This window comes from Echinococcus granulosus (assembly GCF_000524195.1).
Source record: "Echinococcus granulosus chromosome Unknown EG_S00129, whole genome shotgun sequence".
NCBI classification, from domain to species: Eukaryota; Metazoa; Platyhelminthes; class Cestoda; order Cyclophyllidea; family Taeniidae; genus Echinococcus; species Echinococcus granulosus.
In genome coordinates this window covers 60,081-83,391 of record NW_020170509.1, presented here as the reverse complement: position 1 = coordinate 83,391, position 23,311 = coordinate 60,081, and the positions used below count along the sequence as shown (strand labels likewise).

The 23,311-nt window shown below is 42.8% G+C and overlaps 1 protein-coding gene across 1 annotated transcript in view; it reads right to left on the bottom strand. All coding sequences in view use genetic code 11, as the record gives it.

Annotated features, from left to right (window-relative positions):
• The window catches only part of EGR_09037 (Serine/threonine-protein phosphatase 2A regulatory subunit delta isoform), a gene marked incomplete at both ends in the record, with an annotated part of 23,913 nt that extends 1,713 nt beyond the window's left edge, over nucleotides 1-22,200 (bottom strand). The window contains 7 exons of the mRNA XM_024498286.1: nucleotides 1,920-2,082; nucleotides 4,834-4,893; nucleotides 8,052-8,182; nucleotides 10,153-10,245; nucleotides 20,250-20,620; nucleotides 21,286-21,560; nucleotides 22,142-22,200. Coding sequence (XP_024347294.1) covers nucleotides 1,920-2,082; nucleotides 4,834-4,893; nucleotides 8,052-8,182; nucleotides 10,153-10,245; nucleotides 20,250-20,620; nucleotides 21,286-21,560; nucleotides 22,142-22,200 — 1,152 coding nt within the window. The remainder of the gene's footprint in view (nucleotides 1-1,919; nucleotides 2,083-4,833; nucleotides 4,894-8,051; nucleotides 8,183-10,152; nucleotides 10,246-20,249; nucleotides 20,621-21,285; nucleotides 21,561-22,141) is intronic.
• Nucleotides 22,201-23,311: the final 1,111 nt, after the last annotated feature.

Sequence of the window (23,311 nt, the reverse complement as noted above, 5' to 3'; positions counted from 1 at the left end):
GGGTCAAGGCTTAATAAGCTGGGCTTCTCACTCTCCGGTGATTTAGTCAATACCTTGGTGTAATGACCTCCTAGACCTTCTGATATACTTCACTGCATTTTTGATGATGATTAGGGGGCACTACAATATTATCCACTCGCGTTAGATCAAAATGCAGTTCGAGTGATTGCATTCCTAATCGGAAGCGATGTAGCGTTGGTAGTCAAACAGTACACGCACATCTAGTTTTTTCTTTAACGATTGTGAATGGCTTTTCAAATCCACCCACTGGTCCGTTTTTGTGACCCACGATCAAAATCTAACAATGACTCAAGATTTGCTTGATTAATTAGAGCAACTAGCTAAACGTCTACCCGTTCATCCACTGTAGTCGATTAACCTGGGTGCAAAAAGAAGATCATGTCAGAGTGGAGTGGATGATGTCTATTTTAGATGCTGGATTAAGCCAAAATCACTCATCAGAGAGGCGCTGTATCGGTCAGATTTCCATCGGGAATGTGCAAAAAAGTCAACAAAAGATGCAAAACACGAGCAAAGAAGATATCAAACGCCGCAATTCCAAATGGCGAAATCATGGAATAAGAAAAGGAGAGTAGAATGAGCAATAAGCCCATAGAGGACAAAGGACCGTCTGTTGGGCATGTGGTAATGCGGGATAGCATAAAGTTTCTGGCGCTTCCTGGTTGCGAACCTCTCCAACTGGCTGAGGGAGTTGGTCTTTATGCTGCAGAGCTTCTCGACCACAATGTGTGATCAAACTATGTGCCTGCACTGGACGGTTGTTCATTCAGCAACCGTGTTTGGGGTGAGCCACGAAAAGCTCATCCTGTTAGATTTTGAAGATTTTTAGCGTACTCCTACTAATTTTTGATCACTTTTTTTTGCAACGATAGAAGTCTAGCTAGGACCTGGTCCTTATGGTCAATAACGAGCTGGGATAAGGTGTTGCAACACTGTTTTAGGTCGGTGTCAGGAGTGACGCCGGCGTCTGTTGCAGCTGAAAACAGATCTTGAGGAGGAGGGCATGAGGGATGTACAGTATTCTTTGGCGTCAGTGATAGAGACAAAGCTTAAATTTGGTGATTTTGAGCCACTCTTCAAAGTTCATGCCCTCTTTGAATGGGAGAGGGTAGTAATGTCTGTTTGGAACTGAGTACAAAAGTCCTGAATAAACAGATCAGTATCCTTAAAAGGATTTCTTATTGTGAAGCCATATGAATAAGTCTTTGTTTGAACAAAGAGGTTTAGAAGCCCCTGAACTCGAGAGCAAGCACGTTAAGATCAAGAAAGGGAACATGAAAGGACATGGTTTTGATGGCGACTGGAACATGTCTATTTGAAGGACAACGGAGGTCCGCTTTAACGTTACTGTCAACCAAACCTGGGATCAGGAATGAGAGGGATCGCCTCGTCCCACATTTGCCTTCGTTGTTATGATAATTGGTGAATTAAAACGACTCGTGGTGGCGAAAAAGAGGTTGGAAAACATGAGAAAAGTTTCGTAATGTGCCGACACTTCCATTTGACTGATTCACAGATACGATTGCAGCAATCTTGGCTTCAGGTAAATTTTGGAAGATTAAAATAAACTTTTGGATGAGCTTTCTTGCTCCCAAGAACACTCCAAGCTCCTGGTTTAAGTTTCCTGTACAACCACAGATACTTCGTATAACAAGTCTATAATAGTATCCATCGTGAATTCAAGGTGAAAAGTATGGCTACTAGACCATTTGTATACTGATGTTCACGAAACACACATTTTTGGCAGGAGGACGAACAGGTGAAAAGAAAGGGGCAGTCACACCTATCCAGACCTAACTACGGACGCCAAAATCAACTCAATCACAAACTAGAAAAGTGATTTAAGCCAAAGGTCAGCGATTACAGAGAAGCCAGGAGGCAAGGAAAATGAAACTTACCGGTTCAGTGAGGGTGGGGTCCTTGTCAAGGTACTGCACCACACAATAGGCCAATTGAGCGTGATAGACACTGAGCGATTTGACCTTGTGTAAGGGAATGAGCACCCGCATCAGGTAGGTCTTGTGCTCCGCCTTCAGTGGCACCGCAAAGCCATTGATAATGCTGCAGGCATGGGGAAGAAGAAAAGAAGCACATTCAGACACGATATGCTTACACGTGACACCCCAGATTTTCAACTGGTCGCAAAACGCATGTCCATCCACAAAACCTGGGCAATTCTGTTGATCTCGTTGTAAAATACTTTCACTCGGTGGGATCAGAACGGGTATTATGGGTTGCGGTAGACATTAACACCCAAACACAATCTACGCATAGGCGGGCATTCTCTCAGCGACAGATCAACGGCCTTATGGAACTTCTTCGAATCAAGCGACAGAAGTTCTAGCAGCACGTGGGAGTTTCTAATTGGTATTGCTTGGGTAGGACAGCAAAAAAGCTGAATAACTGCAAAAGTGATCTTCAAGCCTCTATAATTCGTTGAAACAATCGCCATTACAGTTTATCGTTTCCAAAGACACACAAGCTAGAGGCAAGCTATTCTTTTGTAAAGCCTTTTAGCCCTAGGAACAAACAGCCGAGTCCTGATCGCCTCTGCCACCACCTCACTTTTGTCTCTCAATTGCCTCCACGACTTGGCCACTTGATGCAGACGTAAACCGACGTCGAAAAAAAAACTGTTAGTGGAACATTGAATTGGAGCCATTCCAGCCAATAGCAATATAGCTGTCCACATGATTGTGGGTAGAGGGTCTTCCTGAATGTGGCATGTTCTGTTATCGCACTTTCTCCAAATGCTGCATAGCAAACTCAACGAGAAGCTTCTACACCTTTGGAAAATGGTCAAATTCGGCTGGTAAGCCAGACAACCCCGGAAACCATCCACCACGTTCACCCGACATTTCAACGATAAGACGAAAACAGTGGAGGACACAGTTGAGAGCGCTGTACCGCTGGAATGACGCATATCCCTACGGGCTCCAAGAGAGCCATGTAAAAAGCTAGACACACAAAACCTCACAAACTATGTCAGTCACCAGACGGAAGGAAAAAAGGGCCAGTCGGTTGGCCGCAAGAAGACGACCAAAAAAACCAATCTGTGGAAACCTCGAGACCGAGGTCGATTCGATCCAAAAAGCCCCCGATAAGTAATTTTATCAAGCGATAAATAAGGAAAGAATATGAAGCGGGGATCCATGTTTGAGAGAGATAGCCACAGCAAACTTATCAAATGCAGACCTGAAATTCGGCACACCCAACCGAAAAAGCTGAAAGGTCACAGCACGACCTGAAATCACCCGTGATCAAGGTTTAAAAGATGGATCAGATACGTGTGACGGGTGAAGATTCAATTGTTGGTTGAGCTTTAAGTAAGAGGTTCGTAAACTAGCCAGTCATGACCGCAATGGGAAGGCTCGACGCGACCTGAGGTATGCATTACTGACGTCCTGCCATTGAATGAAGGCTTACCCAAAATACGAGCCCATATCCAAAACTGTTGAAAAAAATCATGACTACCTAAAACCAGTATTAATTTGAAGCTGTAAATTGCAAAAAGCAATACTTCACTGGTAGTACAAGATGACAACGGAAGGGGGACCAGAAAGTGACAGCAAATTATCAGTTAGTACATAATGACTGCGAGCCCAATCATCTACAAATTTTGTGGAAATAGGGTTAGTAAAATAATTTTCCATATTACCTCAATTCATATTCTACTAGTTGGAGTTGCACACACTCATAAGCAGAACAGAACGAGAAGCGTGCTTCAATAAAACTGCTGTCACATGACTCGAAATGATAAACACGGTGGAGACAAGAGAGTTCGGATCGAAAAAAAATCGGTTTCTATGGAACCATTCATGAGATGGTTGAGAACGGAGGGTGACATGCTGACGACGGCAAGTTATGGCACTGTAAGTTGAAGCACGTGTAACTGACATTCAAAGCTCAAATAACATTCAATCCGGAAAGGAAACGCCCCTTATCATAAATCACCAAAACGCGGAACAGAGGTCCTTGCCTCTTCACTTCGTGATGCTTTTAAACCACACTGAGTAGACAATCGGAAGTGAGAGCTACTTAATTTCCCAATCGATAAGGGAAGTCGGGGGCAGTGGAAGCCCAAATTCAACAGTAACGTGCTTTGCACCAAAGGAACCACCGTCCCTTGAAGGCAGGTAGGATAGATGGTATGTTTGGTGTCAGCGCTTTTCGTGAAAGTCCCTACCTTGCCCAACCGCCGTCCATTTGCATACTAGCTTTAGCCATTCATTTTACAGCTCGAGGCCCAACGATCCACTGTAAAACAGCGACGTCTAAGACATTGAAGCGGCAAGTAACAATAAAGAAGTCCATCAATTCCTATCCCACCAATAGTACGTGGGAACTTGTCCCAATCCCTTAGTTTAGTCTCAGGTGCCTGACGTGAAGAAATAGACTTGCTACTCCAGTGGATTAGCTTATGAAGGAAAGGTGGGCCAAAACCTTTTATGCCTCAGTCTGCTCCCACTGGAAGCAATTAAAAGATAACAGTAATTAATTAAAGGAAAACGAAACAAATATCATTTGCAATTTGTACCTTCGAGCACCGACATTCCTCCCAAAAAGATTGTATTTTGTGAAGCACAAAGGGGCACAACAGATCCTCACACACTGGAGAAGGCGGAGTAACCGAAGTACCCCGTTGAAATATACTAGCCTTCAAAAGACGAATTCTGGATTCTCCAACTAATCCAAATCACCGTTATATACCATAATTTAAAAGCAAAGTAAATCTCTGGTAAATTCAAGGTAGTGACTCTAACAGAATCGCCAAATAGATGGCAGAAATTATTTTTGAAAAATCAAACTCACCTGCCAAGAATTTCAAGCATCTCCGAGATGCCATTGTGCCGCTCCGTCTCGTAGATGAACCTGCAAGGAGAAGGGACGTGGGTATTCGCAAACTTAGGGAATAAGGCTCACCTCTCCGATTTATAACAACAAAAGTCAGCATGGGTACCTTAATTGCACGCTTGTCGTGATAGAGTAAGATGGAGGAGGTCATAGAGACGTCACCACCCCAGCAGCTACCAAAAGCATAGACCACTACTTAGTGGTGGAAATGGGAATTCGGTCAGAGAAAAGATTACTACTACTCGAGTAAAGGACAAAAGATGGTAAGAAGCTGCTTCCTTGAAAAGAACAAGCACATGCTGACAATAATAGGCGCATGGTTGCAAAGCTGGACTTGAATGTACCTCCGGATATAAACAGAATTTGATTCCACTTCTTGGAAAGGCGGAATGAAGGACCCTTTGCTTTCACTAGCTCAAAGTCCAACTTCATGATTGTCATTTTTGCGACCATCTGTCGAAACGATTGGCATTTCCGTAACTTTGTGCATGTACCAGCACAATGACCTTTCACCCCGTCATGGCCGTAGCAAGAACAACACACCAACCGATTGACGACGACAACAACAACAACAACAGGTCCAAGGATCGAATTTGGTCACCTACCCGGCTGCTTTGGGTGGATCTGACTTGTCAAATCACGGTCTGTCAATTTAAATCTACTAAAATAAATTGTAGCCAGAATGACGGCAGGGGTAATTTAAGACATGGTGTGGATGAAATAGCTTAAAAGCAGTAATAGGTGGCGGTGAAGCAATTCAAAAGCGGTAGGCTTTAGGCAAAGTCCAAAGCCAGGGTGGCAGAACTTTGCACCATCGATGTCAAACGCACTCCAATATACATCGAACGAAATCTAATGCGATGTGACCGTGGAAGTGCATCCTCTAGACGAACTTCTCTCAGGAAAGAGAGTTAAATTAGAGACGATGGTGTAGGCCCTCAATGGCGAGACCGTTCACAATTCGACGTCTATTCAAGTCAGTCAAAACTTATCACCCCTAACTTCCTACGCTACCTCGACTGCAATCTTCATGTACTTAAGCGAATTTTTTGAAAAGAATAACGACATTTAAAAGGTCAGAAAAAGCGGTTTATAAAAGGTATTGCGTTGGAATTCGTTGGCGAAGGAATGTCCATTTTCGCCTTGATTTTTGGGTCCCCTTATAGAACAATGAACAGACAATTTCTGTCTAAAGTAAATGAGAGTTTGAAAGACGATTAAACAGAAGGAGTAAACAGTGAGGGTAATTTGAAAAATCCCATCAGGCTAAGTAGTCGAAGCTCAAAAATCGACACATCAGAGGCCAGATCATGACTTCATCACAAATTTCCTCCAAAATAGCCAAAGGAAACAAAAAATTCAGCACCTTAATTATTAAGATCCTTGCTTTGGAATCTCTTGGTGTGATTTATGGAGGAGATTATACAAAAATTACATTTGATAGACGAGAAAAAACGTGCCATGAGATGGCACATTCAGGTAGAATTAAATGCAAAACATTAGCTCGGCGTTTGGACCCCAAACAGCAGCAGAGTTTCCAAGAAGAGGCAAAAAGATGGAATGAAGCCGGGTAGAACAAAAGCCCAGAAACTTTACTACCTTATGGTGGACGTTCCTATGGAAGGCGCTGGCCTTCAGCACATATTGGTATGATGAAGGCTGTCTTCATCCCTGGGACGCAAGTAACCAGATCATCACCCTTTCCGTCTCGCGGACAGATGGTTTCGATGTACCCGATTGGCTCTGCGGTGGATAGTGCAGCAGTACCAGAGACAACTCCTGAAGAAGGACTAAGCTTACTCTAAACTGGCGTGACGATCCGCCGATGTTTTGATTCTGCTATGATGCGTCCTTTAGGCTAGGAGCGCATAAGTCTGCTCAAATCATGACCGCACTTTTCTAGCCCCCCAGCACCAGCAGGCTTGCAGGACTACATTGATGTCATGGTACCCATTCATGACATTTTTGCACGTCTTGTAGTGTCTTCAGGAAGGGCGGGTGAGCTCAAAGGTCACGACTTTTCATTCTAACAAATCAAAAGTAAAATATGTGGTACGTGCTTACAGGCAGTTAATAAGCGATCTCATTCAGTGAAGTCCAAAGAACAACCACAACAACATGAGCACGGAATGTTCCTATTCCACTTCACAAATCAGCTCAGCCGCTTTGATATTCAAATGTCACATGCTCACTGCAAAAGAATGTCGACAACTTTCAGTTCGACAAAATTGGAGGTAAGGAGGGCAATCTCTCCGCTTTTGATATCCACTGAAAATCCTTGATGAGTGCTTTAACTCTGAGTTGACTACCTTGATAGATTCGAGATTCGACCCAAATTCTAAACGCAACCATTCATAGTAAAGGTGTTTTGACCTCTGGTTTGCCTAAAGGGCGACAAATTTGGACATGCAAATGGGCTTTAGACGGTCAGGTCCCACCATTTGCTATAATTTGTTTATGCTGACCTACATCTACATCTCCCGTCAGGAGAAATCCACGAATGTACAGTACCAATGTAAAGCGACATTCGAAAATGAGGGGAAGCATAATTTTTGCGTTCTCGATCGCCTTCATTTTGGGCATAATAACCGCCCAAAATAGAGTCCATTCGACCGTAACAGCTTTAAAGATTTGTGGAGACTCATTGAGAATTCTAGACTGACCCTCAGGAGGAATTCGAAGAACAACAAACACAGGTACTCAAACCGCCTAAAAAGAGTGCCGAATTTAGACTCTCCTGTTTCCCTCACAACGCATGAAACGAACATGCCATTTTTCAAGATTAATCCAGGTCCTGAGCAAAAAACATCAAAATCAGTCAAAAATTCCATGCCACAGCGCGTGGACAAGCAGCACTTGATGTCTGCGAATGGATATTGTTTTGTCCGGCCACATACTTGTCAAAAATTCAGGCAATTGCGCACACGTGAGTAAACAAAACTAGGAGGTTTCAAAAGTCACATTCAGTGCCTCTCCCGTCCCCACATAAGCTCATATTTGCAAGCAGGTATTTTATAAGATGATAAGGTTCTAGCAACACTATCAAGTAAATCAGGGCCATATATGCAACTAATAATACAAGTATTTCAAAGAACTCGCCTTTTCTGCCTTATTCCGACTTATTAATTTGATAAAAAAATTGACGCGTTCGAAAGGAAAGAAAGCGGTCTACTCACTTGTAGAATACGTTGCTGAACTGCCGCCGAATGTAGGAACGAAGAAAGAGGAACTTGCCGTAGATCCTGTGCATGATTGTCTTGACTAGATCGCGTTCCCGTGGATCCTCACTGTCAAACAGTTCTAGCAACTGTAGGGAACAATGATGAGAGAGTAAATGAATATAGTTATGATAGGTGATACAACCTTTTTTTCAAGAAAAAGTGAGATTTCTTTTGAGCATAGCTCGAGTTGACCCTTCTCAAGTAATAGAGATGAGTCACGGATGGAAATGTTTACTTCAAATGGGCAAATTAGCATTTGAAACCACACCAAATAACTACAGGATCATTAGCCATCCAGGAGTTCACATAATATTCTCTTGTGATTTTGGCACAAAAAATAGAATAACTGGAGAAAACATCCTTAAAAATCCAGCTACTTCATTCCCAATGAGACACAGGCAAATGAGATGTCTCGAGGGGCAAACAACCTAGCCTTAGACATGTACACGTCATTAAAACTTTTACTTTCAAACATGATTGCTATGATTTGTGGAAGTTAGAGGAATATGCAGAGAACATGAAGGACAAAGATGGGGCAGTACCTTACCCCCCCCCCTTCCCATCCTAAAGTGGGCTCTCCACACGGACAGACTTTGAGGCGATATTTAGCCCAGCAAAAACAGGGCCTTATCTCGACCGATTCGCAAGGCCTGGATATCTCCCAAAGAGCTTTTTCACACACATCCCAAAGGTATCAGGTACAAAAATCTCATCTGCAAGCCAAAATACACAAGATGTTATGATGCATGAAGAAGACGTAAGGAGAAGATTGAGAGCAAAGGATCTTCCTGAAGGTGATTAGAAACCATCTGATGATGCAGCTTGGAGACTGAGTTAAGCTTGGCTCGTAAAACAGGCAAGCTCGAACCACATCTATTGGGTTTGGTTGATAGAATATGAGAGTTCAAAGTGGGCAAAAGAAAGTGGAGCACGAGGAAGAGAAGCCACTGAAGCAACCTGCGTCGAAAGCCGAGAAAACTTTGTTGACCTCTTGATGGCATCAAAGACGACAATTTGTTGAACGCTTCTTTTTTCACGCCTTGCAGGAAAATGGCTGGGGCAACGACTAGTCCATGCATGAAAGTCTGTTTCACGCAAGAAAATCGAATAAGTAGACTAGCAAATGTTGCAACTAAACCTAACTATTGAGCCACCAAACAAGAGATTGTGACTTCATATTCCACTGTTTGCTTCATTGTATCCTGTCAATAGGTGGTCATATCGCAATTAGTCAAATTACGACCACCAATCTGCTGTTTTAAAGGCCGCAATCATGTAAGGTGCCTCCTCATGCATATCTTGAGATGCATTTGCCTTCACTGCAGCCCATAACTGCTCTTCCCATCCTCCCAACCTTTGTCTCGGAATGACAGACTCACTGAAGCAGTAATTCTCAAACCACCGCATTCGAAAATTAGGGACAAAAAATTCAGCACTAACTTGGATGCTGGTGAAAGTAAAATCACCCTTGAGGTATTGATAATGCTCAAACGTCCGGATTTAACGCCTACATCAGCAGTAGGTTCGTTAGCTGTTTCCTTGAGTGATATCACCACTGAATGAACAAACGAAGAAAGAGCTGAACTTTGGCACGGACTCAACCACATAAAAGGCTATTTGATCGAGATCAAAAGATAGATTTTGAAATAATGGTTATATCTCAAAGCCGAAGCCCACTTCCAGAGTGCTGTGCATTCGCAGCCTGTTTATTTAACTTGCAGCACAAGTGAATGACAAAACGAAGCACGAATTCGATACCGCCTTACCCATTCTCTTATAAAAGGTGTTTTAAAAGAAGATAATCTGAGGAGAGTAAAAAGAAGAAAAACTGCATGTTTGAGAAGCACTTCATAAAACCGAAACATAAATTTCGTTGCCAGATTGCTAGGCACTTTGCAGGTAGTTTCACGCACCATTCAAAAGGGAAACACCAAAATTAAAAAATTTACCTTTTAAAAAGGATACTTCAGGCCTAGAATCGGACTTAGCCTCTCACTTAGGCAATGCTTCATGGAGTTGGGAAAGAAGTGATCAAAAGCACTGTCCTTTCGCCTACCTGAAGCACAAACCGCTGATCAATGTAGCGCTTGGCAACGTTGGGCTGGAATTCTGGTGACTCCACAAAACGAAGGAGGAATTCGTAGACGAGCTAGTGAAGTGAACAAAAGAAACAGATAAGCAAATAGAGTATACTCTAGGAAAGCTACTTTAAGATGAGAGGAGGACTGGACACAGCAATAATAATAAGACTATGTAGTAAACACCCAGCAGATACAGGTGTCAATAAAAACAGTTTTCACGTGGCTATAGGCGAGAAATTTCTCGAAAAACTAGCAAGACACCCTGGAGAGGAAGAGATGTGATTAAATTTTCGCACAACACCTTCAAATCGTCGTCAATGCTTACTAGAAGATGGAGGTGCAATTGACAATAACAAAAAGTACCCAGGTACACACGCATCCATTATTTGGTAAACAAAAATTGATCGTAGCAAAAGAAGGGCTCGTTAGCAGTCAAATGGTCACTTCAAGGGCAATGAGTTTCAAGTCACCTCACACTTGTCAATCGCCAAGAGGTGGTGTCCTAAACTTGACCAGATTGATACACGGGTACAGTTCTGCTCGCTTAAGACAAATCTAACCGAAAAAATGGATGCAAGTTTGAAAGCCTGGTTTGTGTTGCAGTTAGAAAAACCAAAAAAGTTCGCCGAAGATTCAAAATTTCTTAGTCTCCTCATTTTTAAACAGCTGCATGTCCTATTTGTGTGTCTAGAAACCGCTGGCACGTCGTAGCAGCTTCAGTTCCGAAACGACCTTTTAACCACCCAGTCAACCATTAAATGTACGTTTTAACTGTTTTAAAGCCGTTTTGGAGTAACTTCTGCGCGTTATTCCTAAATTCTGTCATTTTTACGAATGACAATCAACTATAAATTGATTAAAACATCACAAGCAACTGGATGCACCAACAGTCAGTGATTGGTCGGTGAAAAGGCAATTTTATATCTTAAGGTAGGAAATCTGAGCCGCCACAAGGTAAGTGTAGTTGAAAGAAGAAAATCTGTCCATCCATCAAAGACCATCCAGAAATGGATTAAAAAATGTCGAGCAAATTTGGGCGTACACTCAGTCAAATGAGAAAAACTCGGCAAGACGCTGTGATGGACTGTAATGGTGGTACTTCAATATCCGAACTGATGATTAGTAGAGGAGGAGAGCCTGTACAATCCGGGGAACTTCCAACAGGAATTCAACCCCTGCCTTACCAAGACCGATTGCCCTCCCATCGGGACCATCACCCTAACAGTACCTGGAGAAATATCTCATTTAAACAACTCTATTATTTGATAGGAAAAACCCTCAACCAACCAGAAAAGATTGGAAGAACCTAAGATACAATGCGCTTTAGGGTATTACAATCTGTATATAGGCGAAAGTAGTAAAAATTATTAAATAGAGAAGTTGGAAACTGGTGCCCTAACATTACAATGAGCGAAGAAATGGATATGGAGGAGAAAAAAAAAACGGAACTCAAGTTTTCCACCAGCCGTGTAGGATGAATACACTTTGACATAACTCCATAAAGCTAAGGTCTTGAAACTGATGTAGTTTTGATAATTCAGAACACACCTGGATTGTTACCTAATATACACTCAACTAGGAAGGTTGCGTAAACATTTCGCCGTGTCACGCAAATAATCAAGGTCAAACAGTGCTACCGAAAAGCCATGAGTGCAGGAGAGTACGAGTTAGCAGCCCATCAAACCGACGTGTAGAGAACAAAGCAGATAATAGTGTAACACCAACTATCGTGACTTCCATTTCGCGGTGACAAAATGGTACACACACACACACAAATGCATATGCAGGGTTAGGCGCCTGGTGGGAGGCACACATGTGACTCTACTCGACTCTACTCACTGCGGTCAAAAACGTGGCGGGGTACACATGCGCCCACCAACCCTTATAGTAAATCAAGCAAACGGAGTTCTCGAGGAATCGCTACTTGTTTCGAAATGATACATTTTGATCCAAAAACTACCCATCGACTCTGATGAAGCTTAGGAACAAACCTTCGAGACAATTGATCAAACATTAAGGAGGATTTTTAGGTCAAGGGAGGGTGAGTCCAATAAATCATATCAGGGTTTCTAAAGGTACAGAGAGATTGAGGTATCCATGCTTGAAATACCCGACTAGCTAGTGAAGTCATACGCTTGGGTCGTTCGTTCTGAAAGAAAATTTCCTTTCGTGGTAATGGGTCCCACGCTAAGTCCAAGTACAGACAATAACGATGTGTCGAAAGTAACTGCAACAATGCCGAGCTACTTGAAACAAGGCCAGAGACGAGGAGTAGAGAACAAAGCAAACAACGCTACATCAGTATCAATGCCAGCATTGATCCCTCAATCCCGAGTTCACAGAACTATACATAGATAACCGGAATCAGGGATTTGGAGGTAAGCGCGAATGGATTCAACCAACGCACAGTGACCAAACACGTGGGATGGGAGATGTGTGAGCCATCATGCCTGTCAGCAAATAACCAAATGAGGTGGCAAAAGTTTTTTGACAACTAGTCACATGGGCTGCGACGGCATCACCGCAGGCTTAGAACTTCACAAAGAGTAGTAAATACGGGATTGGAAGGTGAAGAGTTAACTCGACGAGATTTAAACCTTTCTCGGTGCTACCCCTTTGATCTTTACAGACTTTCTTTTCATCTAACCTCGAAGATACGTTACTGCCACGTTGACTTCGATTTGTGATTTACATCTGCCCCATTGCGAACCGAGAGGTAGGTCAAATAAGGTGTCGGACTGTTGATCAATTGCTTAAGAGGGACCCAAGCTGATCAGGGAGAAAGGTAATGTGGGCATAAAAGTGGATCCATCAATCCACCCATCCATCCATCTCGATGGGTCATTTGAAATAAATCGGCAGGGGGGAAGTGAAAGTAGAATATAACTAACTAGCAAAAATGCTCAATTTTGCGCTAACAAAGTAAGAGACACACGGAACTCGACTTACAGAGGTTGAATGTGTGACATGGGAGTGTGTAATAACACCAAATAGTTAGAAACACACCAGCATTCATTGAATGGCGCTTTTGGTAGACACTCAAAGGGGGTACGGCGACATTATCCACTGAGGTAAGTTCCTCAATGCGCGACATTCTAGGTATCAAAGAAGCTACAAGTCAACATTACATGGAATCAGGGGATACAGAGGCATTACCTTCGTCAACTCAGTGAGGCTCAAGCGTTATGCTTATCAATCATCGAGAAATTGTTGCTAATTTGTGAATATCGGTTGCCTCACAGCGGTTCATGTGAAACTTCGAATGGCTCCAAAGCTAGTAGTCATGTTTTCAAAGGTCCAGGCGGAGAGAGAGAAACATCAACGGGTTTGACTAGCTACTGAAAGCACGTATTCACAGGACACGTCGACCAAATGAGAAATTTCACGCTACCAAGCAAATTTGATCCCAAAAATGAGTCAGTTACATAAGAAATTGAAAGTGCCACGAGGGTAGATCATATGGATGAGTGTCAAGCGGGTGACGACATGGTTATGCAAGGCGACACATTTACCAATTCAACAGCAGCCGCAAGATTCGATGCAAATCACTAATTTAGCAGTGACAGTGGGATACCCTCAATTTTAATGCGCGGCACATGTGACCCAACTTGCAGCTGTCAATCGCATACGACATGGGTCATGGGTGCGCTTACACATTTGACAGTGAAAAAGTCATTCAAGTGTCTACTTGTCACTTGTTTTAGAAAAGTACTTTGTGTTAATTAAACGATAATCCTTATGACTATCACTACGACCTAATTATAATCAACTCCCCCTAACTTTGAGATTTTATGTTGTTCAACCACAAATGATAACCAGTTACGGGTGTAGATAGCAGGTCAGAGTTGACTAATTCCACAAGCTCTCAATGGTCGTGTAGTTAATTACCAAATAATGAGATTCCAACATGCGAACTATTTCAAACCACTCAAATGCTTTCACCCCGCCGCGGCATCGTTATGAATGGATTACCCTTGAGATGGCAAATTCATGCTAGAGTACACCCTTATCAAAGCAATGTATTGAATGGAAACCGGAACTTTGATCTTGAGTATTACAGATGAGGTACTCTCAAGTACTGTTAGACGAACTTGATCGCAACCAACTGGCAAAAGTGGCGACAGAGAAGGTTGAAAGAGGACAACTCTGTATGCATTGGCGGCCGAGATTTGGATGTAATTGCATTTCTGGGAGTGTATACCGGCGTGTGCAGAAATGGGAGTTGAGATAATTGGAAAGCCTTCAAATGTCAGGGATCAGGAATGCACACTGAATGATGACTAATGCCTGCACCCTTTTCCTTGCATTTGTGCGTACCAGTGTGCATGCGTGAACGGATTATCCAGATAGTGGCATTGGAAGAAGAGAAATGAACCAAGGTGACAATGAACCCTGGTATGGAATGGTATTTATTTTACTTAAATGAAAGCTTACCTAGTCTCTTAAAGTTACCTTAATTGAACCTCCACATCGGAGGGTTATAGCTCTGCCCACGCCAATCCCGAGCCATGGGTTAAAAATGGAGCTACTTTTAGAATTGGATTCACAAGTATTCAGGAATGATTTCGATGCTATACACCCGATCATTAGGTTTGCATGGAAGCTCTATCAAATGTGGATGGAACAGATGCAGCGCGTGAAGTCGTAGAAGAGCTACATTGCCTGCAGACACCCACAACAGATGAGCAATTTGAGCAGAATCACAGCTTACCAACTACCCCTGTATCATGCCCTGCCTCGTGGTCACCGACGAAGAAAGAAATCAAGTCATCTATGAGAAGGATTACTCATACCATCCAATGATTCAGCAGTCCTAGAGGTGGAATGACGACCTGCTCATTTCAGTTTAAAGATACTGGCTTCCTAGGCCTATCATAATCATCCAGGCTTGCATGCCTTACAACTTAGCGTGGGAGCAGCCACGTAGGGAAAGATCAAGAACGAATCGAATGGAGGAGAAGGGGCGGTGGGGAGGAGCAAGAGTGGGGGATTAAACAAGCCAATGGAAGCAGGCAGTGCCTGTGGCCACATACATGCATGCGTGTGTGCGCATGTGATTTGCATACAGAATGTGTGAAGTGGGAGCGCTTCCGGCATAAGGCTGCCATGAGCGTGGGGAGGAATTGTGATGTGACTCCTACCCCTCGCTGTCAACCTTTTTGACCGGTTCATGCAGCGTTATTTCAATTGCATTTCCTCGAGTCATAGAATTTCTGTTTAGTGAGCCAAAGTTGGTAGAGCTAGAAGGTGGGATTGCGAAATAGCGGTGGCACTTGTCATAAGAAACACGCTTTCAAAAATCACAGTTGTTATGCCTGGCACCTAATCACTCCAATCGCAACTGTCCGGTGCAGCTAGAAATGAATCATCCACCGGTTGAAAAAGATCCAACCGTAGTTATTAACAGTTATGTGGTGTGCCAAAGCTTTAGCTTTGAAAAGCGTTTCCGCTATCATGCAATAGTATTGTATTTCTATGCACAAAAAAGCGTAAATAACAACAGTGTTCTTGCGGTGAAGAGGCAACAGGTGAACAAAAAATTTACTTCTTAGCTGTTTGGTTTCAGTATTTACACACCAGGAACGAAGCGCTTTAGTGAATGGATTTAAAAAGTGGACTCCGTCGTTAGATACGCCTGACGGACAATTACAAAACTTGTGGACTTAGATCTCAAAGTGTTAGGGATGCTGAGTTTGATTTAAAAGATTTAACCAATCACCACTTTTACAGCAGCCAAAGTGGTAAAAAAGAATGTCGTTTGTTCCAATTCCACGAGGAGAAGCCTAGAATCTCCCCAACTCCAACGGAATTTAAAAGCCTTATCAAAAAAAGCTATCAAGAGAAATAAATCAGCAGCAGTGTTGAAGTCTTCATTTAATTAAACAGTGTTTATCATTCCCAAGCTTATTCAACAGCTGTATTCAGTGTAGAAAAACCAAAAAGGGCAAAAGGTCGGTGGACCCGCCTCATGTGATTAGTCCTGCTGGTAGAGCAAAGTGCATTTAATATCGGTGAGAAGGGGACTAGAAGCTAAGAGCGGAGTAGAACAATGATAACAGTAAAGTTCTACAGGAAAACAGATCACCTTCTTAAACTAGGAAATTCATGCGATCAAGGAGTCAGGTTACACCACACCGCAACTACCTACACCGCGTGGTGTAAGAGAGCAAACCATTCCAAACCTTGTAAGGATCAAGTTTAATGCGACAGACAGCAGCATGGAGTCAAGTTTTTGAATACATTAGTGTACAGGGCTCTAATGCGAGGACAAAAGCTATATCCCTGCCGTTTAGCGATCCACCTTTTTTCCTTATTTTTGACGCATGTGAGATGATCAAAAGCGCTCAGGAGACGAGAAGGTCCTGCGAGTAACAAATAGCAAGGGCATCGAAATGTTCAGCCCATCTTGTGGACCCTATTCTTAATATTACACCAGCACCTTCAAAATAAAGAAGTTGCCCATAAAATACCATGCTTGTCAGACTTTGGAAGCATGAAGATTATGGAAACAATTTGTTACATAAAAAGCCATATGTGGGGAAAATTAGCATTTATTGGTGATAGAAAGTCAGTCAAATATCAAAATATATGATTGACAAATGAAGCTTGAATTAACAGAACAGAATGTAAAGAATTTGAAAGGAGCACAGATAGGTATGTGAAAAATGATGCAGAATCGACCGACGGAATTTGGGACAAACATTCAAAAAATCACACTACAACGGGCAGATTTACCCCTCACAAAAAATTCAACATATTTTCCAAAGATCGGAGGAAAGAGACGAATACACGGGGTTTTAGCACCAAAAAAGTATTTGATTCTTCTGCAAAGAGAAGAAGCGAGCGTACTCATTCCCAAAAGTCTGATTAAAGTCGTCACCATATTCAGGATGCCAATAGAGAAAGACGGTGAATTCTTTTCAAAGAGCAAAGCACTTCCTTTTGGAAATGCATCCTTAATTTTTCTTCATTCCCATTCCTGTCGCCCAAAGGCGAAATCTAACTGCTTGCAGCTGACTCCACCCTTGTAAATGAAAATAAACACAGTAATTTGCTAAGAAAATGAGCTGTTTGAGCAGAGGAAAAAATCTGGCAAGACGACATATGCTTATGAACACATAAACAGGCACTGGGCGACAAAAAACTGGCATCACCCCTGGGAGCAAGGCAGAATCAAAATCACCTCACTTGTGGGCCTCAAAACACTGCATTTGAATAAGCCAAACATCACGTGAAGTCTCATTTAGTCTCAAACGTCACACATATGTGACATGGGTCCTGAACAAATTGGTAGGATTTAGTGATAAAATAAGTGCAGATCGCACATAATCTGAAAACGTTTGACTGGTGTAAAGAGTAATTGGCACTTGTTCACTTCTTTGTGACCGAAGCTTCCTCTGGGACCCTTAGTAGCCTACACGTTAATAAAGAGTGGAGGTCTAGATCTTTTTGCTATCCCAACTCCAAAAGCATACCACAACTTGACAACAAAGGAAGTGTTAAGATCAGTGATACATGCAGTGAAAAATGAACAATCCCCAAGAGGTAAGTTCGACGGCAAAAAAACAACCGGACGAAAGCAAAACAGCCAATGAGAAATCGGGGTGGATTTCGAATTAAGTAGGACCGCGTTCACTGGTCAGCGGATTTTCGTGGATAAAAAAGGTAAAAAAAACCGAATCAGAAGAATACTCAATGTACTTGGTATTCGTACGAGTTCCACGCAGCGTTACGCTATCCTCTTAATTAATACAGTAGATTATGAGAATCGGACGCTAACTGTTGCTTCGAAATGTCAAAATACGGAATCAGTATTTGTATTTTCAATGAATCAGCTACTGTCCTCCTACCTTACTTTCGCATAAAAAAGCAGAATAGGAAACCAGTTAAACTAAACCGATTGGTAAATAGCATCGGTGCAACCTTTCACCAAAATCTATCACCTGCTGCTTCAGTCTTTATTCAAGAAACTCCTCCGCCACTTTTATCAATCATTTTGATGGGGAAACCTACTAGCGAATCCACTGTGAGTAGAAAAGGGTGGGCGTCCCACGTGGCCATCGCAGGGAGTCAATTCACGTCCAGTGAGAACCCCATAATGCCACTTTTTCTGCATACACACACACAAACACGCCTACATATTCTCTAGTGCATGTGACCCATTAACCAACAAATTCGGTCGATTACAACAACAAAATCCGAAAAATTGAGGACGCCTAAGAGAGGTCACATGAATGAAAGAGCGCGTGAAGAAGACGAGCAGAGTTTCAAGGTTTTTCCTCGACCCGTTTCCCGTATTCTTTAATCACATCAGCTACAGCATAACTGCACCCAAATGACAACAAGATGTTTTGCCAGCTGGAGGGGAGGGAGGACACGAACACGAGTCGGTTTAAAAACCAGTCCAAGCATCTAGCCAGCCAAAAAGACATTGGGAACGGTGTGTGTGCTACAGACAGGTGGGCCAACGGACAGGCACGCGCGCAAAAGCGGAGCAGAGAAACGGACAGGCAGGCATGGAGGCGGCAACTGCAAGGCAGGATTGAGGTGATACGAAGATGTTGCAGACAGGCGTGCGTGGACGCGCGCATATCACTTTTTGCCTGCACGACTTCAAGCTGATGCTTCGGTGATGGCTTAATTGAAGAGCCCCTCGGCCATTCATTCTAGGCTAGGCCAAAAAACTGCCCGCAAAGGACGGACGGCACGTGATGTCAGCGCAGCAGTGGTCAAAACAAGCCACGCATTCGAGTATGAGGAGGGGAACAGAGGACCATATGCTATGATGACACGACGCACCCCCAGTAGTGGGCGAAACAGTCTCGCCTTGCACACGATTCGCATTCAGATGGATGAGACGCGACATACGTCCAAAAGTAAAAGCCATCTATTTGAAACGCTCTTCAGTGTAAATCGCCTATTTAATCCAAGAAAGTCCACTATTTCTTCAAAAATAGAACTGCCCTTTCATCAGGAGTAAAGTAAAAGGAGGTACAGTTAAACTTTATGATAGTTGTTTAAATCACACGGTTGCCTAAAAGGTCTCCAATAGACACCAATGCAACCTGAATACTCCAGCAAATTCTCAAGTACAATTTGCTTCATCTTCCTCCGTTTTTTATTCTAAATCTGATATCATAGCACACATTTTCAGCAGTTACTATGGCACTGCTTACAATGCAAGCCAATGTGACAACGTAGTATCGAGGTTAGAAAGAGAAGAGGCTTTATCACACCTGGTTTTTACGACCATGTAGAAGAAATACAATAAAACAGCCGATGAATGGCAAAGAGACGAACTATCGGCAGGCATGTCGACAACGATCGAGACAATAATGCGGACTGATTCGGTGTAAGCGCTAAACACAAAAGTAATCCGACCCTATCTCGCTCAAGCTAGACTGGTGCAATATCCGACTTACGCCACCGTTAAACATCCATATTTTGAGTTAAGAGCCGTAAGATTCATTTACTTCAGAATCTGTTCTCATCCGAGAGCGTACAGTGGGACACCTTATTTGCCTGATTTCGCACAAATATCCACTTCCTTATCATCGTGCTTAGAAGAAAAAAAACAACTCTGGCATGTGGAAATCAAACCGCCACAATTTTGACAGCTGGGAGGGTGAGCGCGTTGAGAGACTACATAAAAAAGGGATAAAAAAGTAAGCGCGAGCATCATTGCCGGAGTAAAGGCGCCAAAAGCGCAGTAACGGCCGCATGGAAATGAGAAATCGCAGGAGAGCACAACAGGCGAAACTGAGCACAAGTGGCAATTTCTTTATTGAAAGAGGGTTCCGTTAACGAAAGGAATCAGAGGAAGGTTATCGCTTCAAATGAAACAAGGAGAGGTACACGTCTTCTAAACTAACTCTCAAAAATCCTTATGGTGACAGGATTAAAAGTAGTAGTTTCTGTCAAGGTAGAGGCATCTAACCAACAACGGGAAACGGCAGACTTGGAATGGAGGCTTTAACTTTTAATCAGAATGAAATATAGGTGTGTGAAAATACTTGAGCAAGAAGATATTGCTTAAAAACACAAAAAAAAGGTATTAGGGAGGCAGACAGACCTGAAGATGTGGCCACGAGGCCTCAAGTGTGGGTTCATCCTCCTCTGGATCAAATTCCGCGCCCGAGGGATTACTTGGCGGCGGAAGAGTGCGAAAGACGTTGGCCTCGATCATCTTCACCACTGCTGGGTAGATGGGTTCGGTGATGACATTGCCACTATTGCCGTTAGCACCGCTATTACCTCCACTACTATTGGAACCGCCACCACCTCTAGCCTCCAGCACATACTCAATCATCTCGTTGAGGATATTGCGCTTCACCTCCTTGCCTTGCAGGTCGGAAAGTGGGTCCGGTTGGAAGTCAAAGACAACGCAACATTGCTGAAGCTTCTGTAGAAACAACTGCTCTCGCTCCTGTGATGTTGCTGCGTCTACCACGAGAGAAAAATATGCTTTACTATTCCACACGATTGCTAATAGCACCTCGGGCACGTAACTTGCTAATAGGTCGTTGAACTACTACGATAGCTTGGAGGAGTAGCTGTTGACTAAAATGCAAAATCGAGGGTTGAACAATGGACGCGTACAGGCCGATAAACTCAAGTTTTGGTCGGTTTCTTGCACAAATGAGTACACACAGACTTATTCTAGTTCCCAAACAGAGTTAAAAGACAAAAAATGAGCACAGCTTCTCATACCAAAAGTTTTTACACTACTCTCTTTAAATGTTATCATGAAGAGGGTAGGCATCAAACTCATCCAGAGACTGCGAAAGAAACTAGTTAATTGTCTGCGAAATGTACGAGCACAAGTTGGCCAGGTACCATTTATACCAAGAATTCCGGGTTAAAGAAGAGTGAAAATGACTCTTATAAGGTAAGGACAGACACTTCCCCACATTTGCAGAGTCAGCTAAGATTTACTCCACCCTTTGCGAAAAAGCAAAAGAAGGATGCGAGTTAAAAGCGCATCTGGGCGTGCCTCCGTTACGTGCTCAAGAACGAACTACGGCTCATTAGAACATGTAATTAGACCCTGGAGCAGCCGTAACAGAAATAGAGAAGTACCAGATCAACAAGAGAACGAGAGAGCGCACCTTTGATGGCTGGCAGAGGGACCAGATGGCGATCCTGGCTGATGTTAAAAATGGATGAAGAGTGCCGCTTCTCCTTCAACGGGATAGGCGGACCGGCGTAGTTCTTATTCTTAATAAGTGGAGTAGGCGGTGGATGGGTCTCGTTGATGGATGTAGTAGCAGAAGAGGTAGAGGAAGCAAGACGAGCATTCTCCTTAGACGATGAAGCAGGAGAAGGAGGTGGAGGTGCAGAAGTATCCATGATACACAGATTGACCGATATGTTTGGTGTCACGCTAGATGAATGCAGAGATAAAATTGGTGAATCGGTAAAGAATGAGCCGGTCTGTAGGCACCAAAACTAATAGTATGCAAGATAAAGTCCTAGTCATGAAATGTTTATCCCGTTAATGTAAAAGCTCCAAATAGGAAATACAAAAGTTTGCAAATTTATAAAACAGCGGTCGCAAAAAAGAACACAAAATCCAGTACTATTTTTCGTGTACAAAGATGTGAATCTTTGTTTCCGACAAAATTTGAGGAAAATAAAAATTATTACGACAACTGAAGGATTTAAATTATATGGAATAAAAAATGGGAAGTTTGGTGAAGCATGCTCCTCAGAGAAGCCATTGACGAATCAAACACTATCGAAACGAAGATAGTTTGTGATCGAGTAATGGGGTACACAGAGATGCGGTCCAGAGAACAAAGCAATTGCAATCCAGCAACGTTCATATGAAATTTAAGACCTTATGTTGGCTGACCAGGAAAGAAAATAGAGCACCAAAGCGAAAGTCTCCTACAAACTGATTAGAGTTTCTTTAAGTAAAACATCAGACTCAAGGTATTTACCGTCGCAAATAAAGAAAAGCACCAGCAAAGACACAACGCGCAAACCCAAAAAATCGATCCTCCGCGAGTTTGCCGCTGCATCGCCAACGATTAAAACGCACTGCCTAGTTTACAGACTCCCAGATTACCAACGTAATCGCGCTAATTTGTTTAATTACTTATTTAAATAGTACTTTTATTCTGTATATTTTAATGCGCCACATATAATTCTCATTCTTTTTATAGAGATGTTGTAACGATTGTGCCCTCACTTGTGCTTTATAGTCTTTAAAGAGTCAGCAATCTTCTTTTTTTGAAAACATTGTAAGACCAGCAAAACTCATTTATGGATTTTTGTTTGAAACAGTGGTGCTGAAGCAGGCCATAGTCCAAAGGACACTGACTCTTGAAATTATTTTCCAAATAAAGCTCAGGATTCGCAAATTTTTAATATTTATCGATGTCACAGATTAATAATTAGATGCAACCTATTAGTTTCACTATTAAAACCTGTAGATTGATGTCTTTGTCATTTCTGCTCAAAATATTGATACGTATTTACTTATTTGCTCTTATGCTACTCATTAACCATCAAATTCTAAGACCCGTGTTATTTTTAGTGAAAAAAATCTAGTAAAAATAATGATTTTTTCACAAAAACACTTTAAACTACAGCGCAATGGGAATTTCCTGAAGATGATCGAAGCCATATAACTTGAGAAGTACGTATTGTTGACGCACATAAGGTGCCAAGGGCTAATTACACCCCCTTGAGGACAGGCCGTACAACAAATGGACAGAAGTAGGGTGCGTTACCGAAACTGCGAGTAAGCGAAGTACCTTGTAGCTCCCGTTTCCATTTGATCGCTATAGCCTGCGCGCTCCTAGGTCAACCTTGAGCTTCTGTCATCACAACTTGGTGCTGTAAGGAAGCACGTTCACTAGCCATCCTCACCAGTCATCGTATTTGTGTCCAACTGTAAAGATGTTCCTCTGCAACGTCACCAACCTCTCTTGGCAATTCCGTTCGATTCCGAGTTTCACCTGTTCGGAAATTGTGGCAAGCAACGACCCAGTGTTCCTGAAAGAGCTCGACGTTCTCTAACTCCAGCGAACACAATAGGACCGGAGCCTCAAAGCTTCCTCCACTGCATTTCACCGACAGACATTGAGTGACCCTTCGTTGATTCCGTTACCAGCCGTATGACGGCGT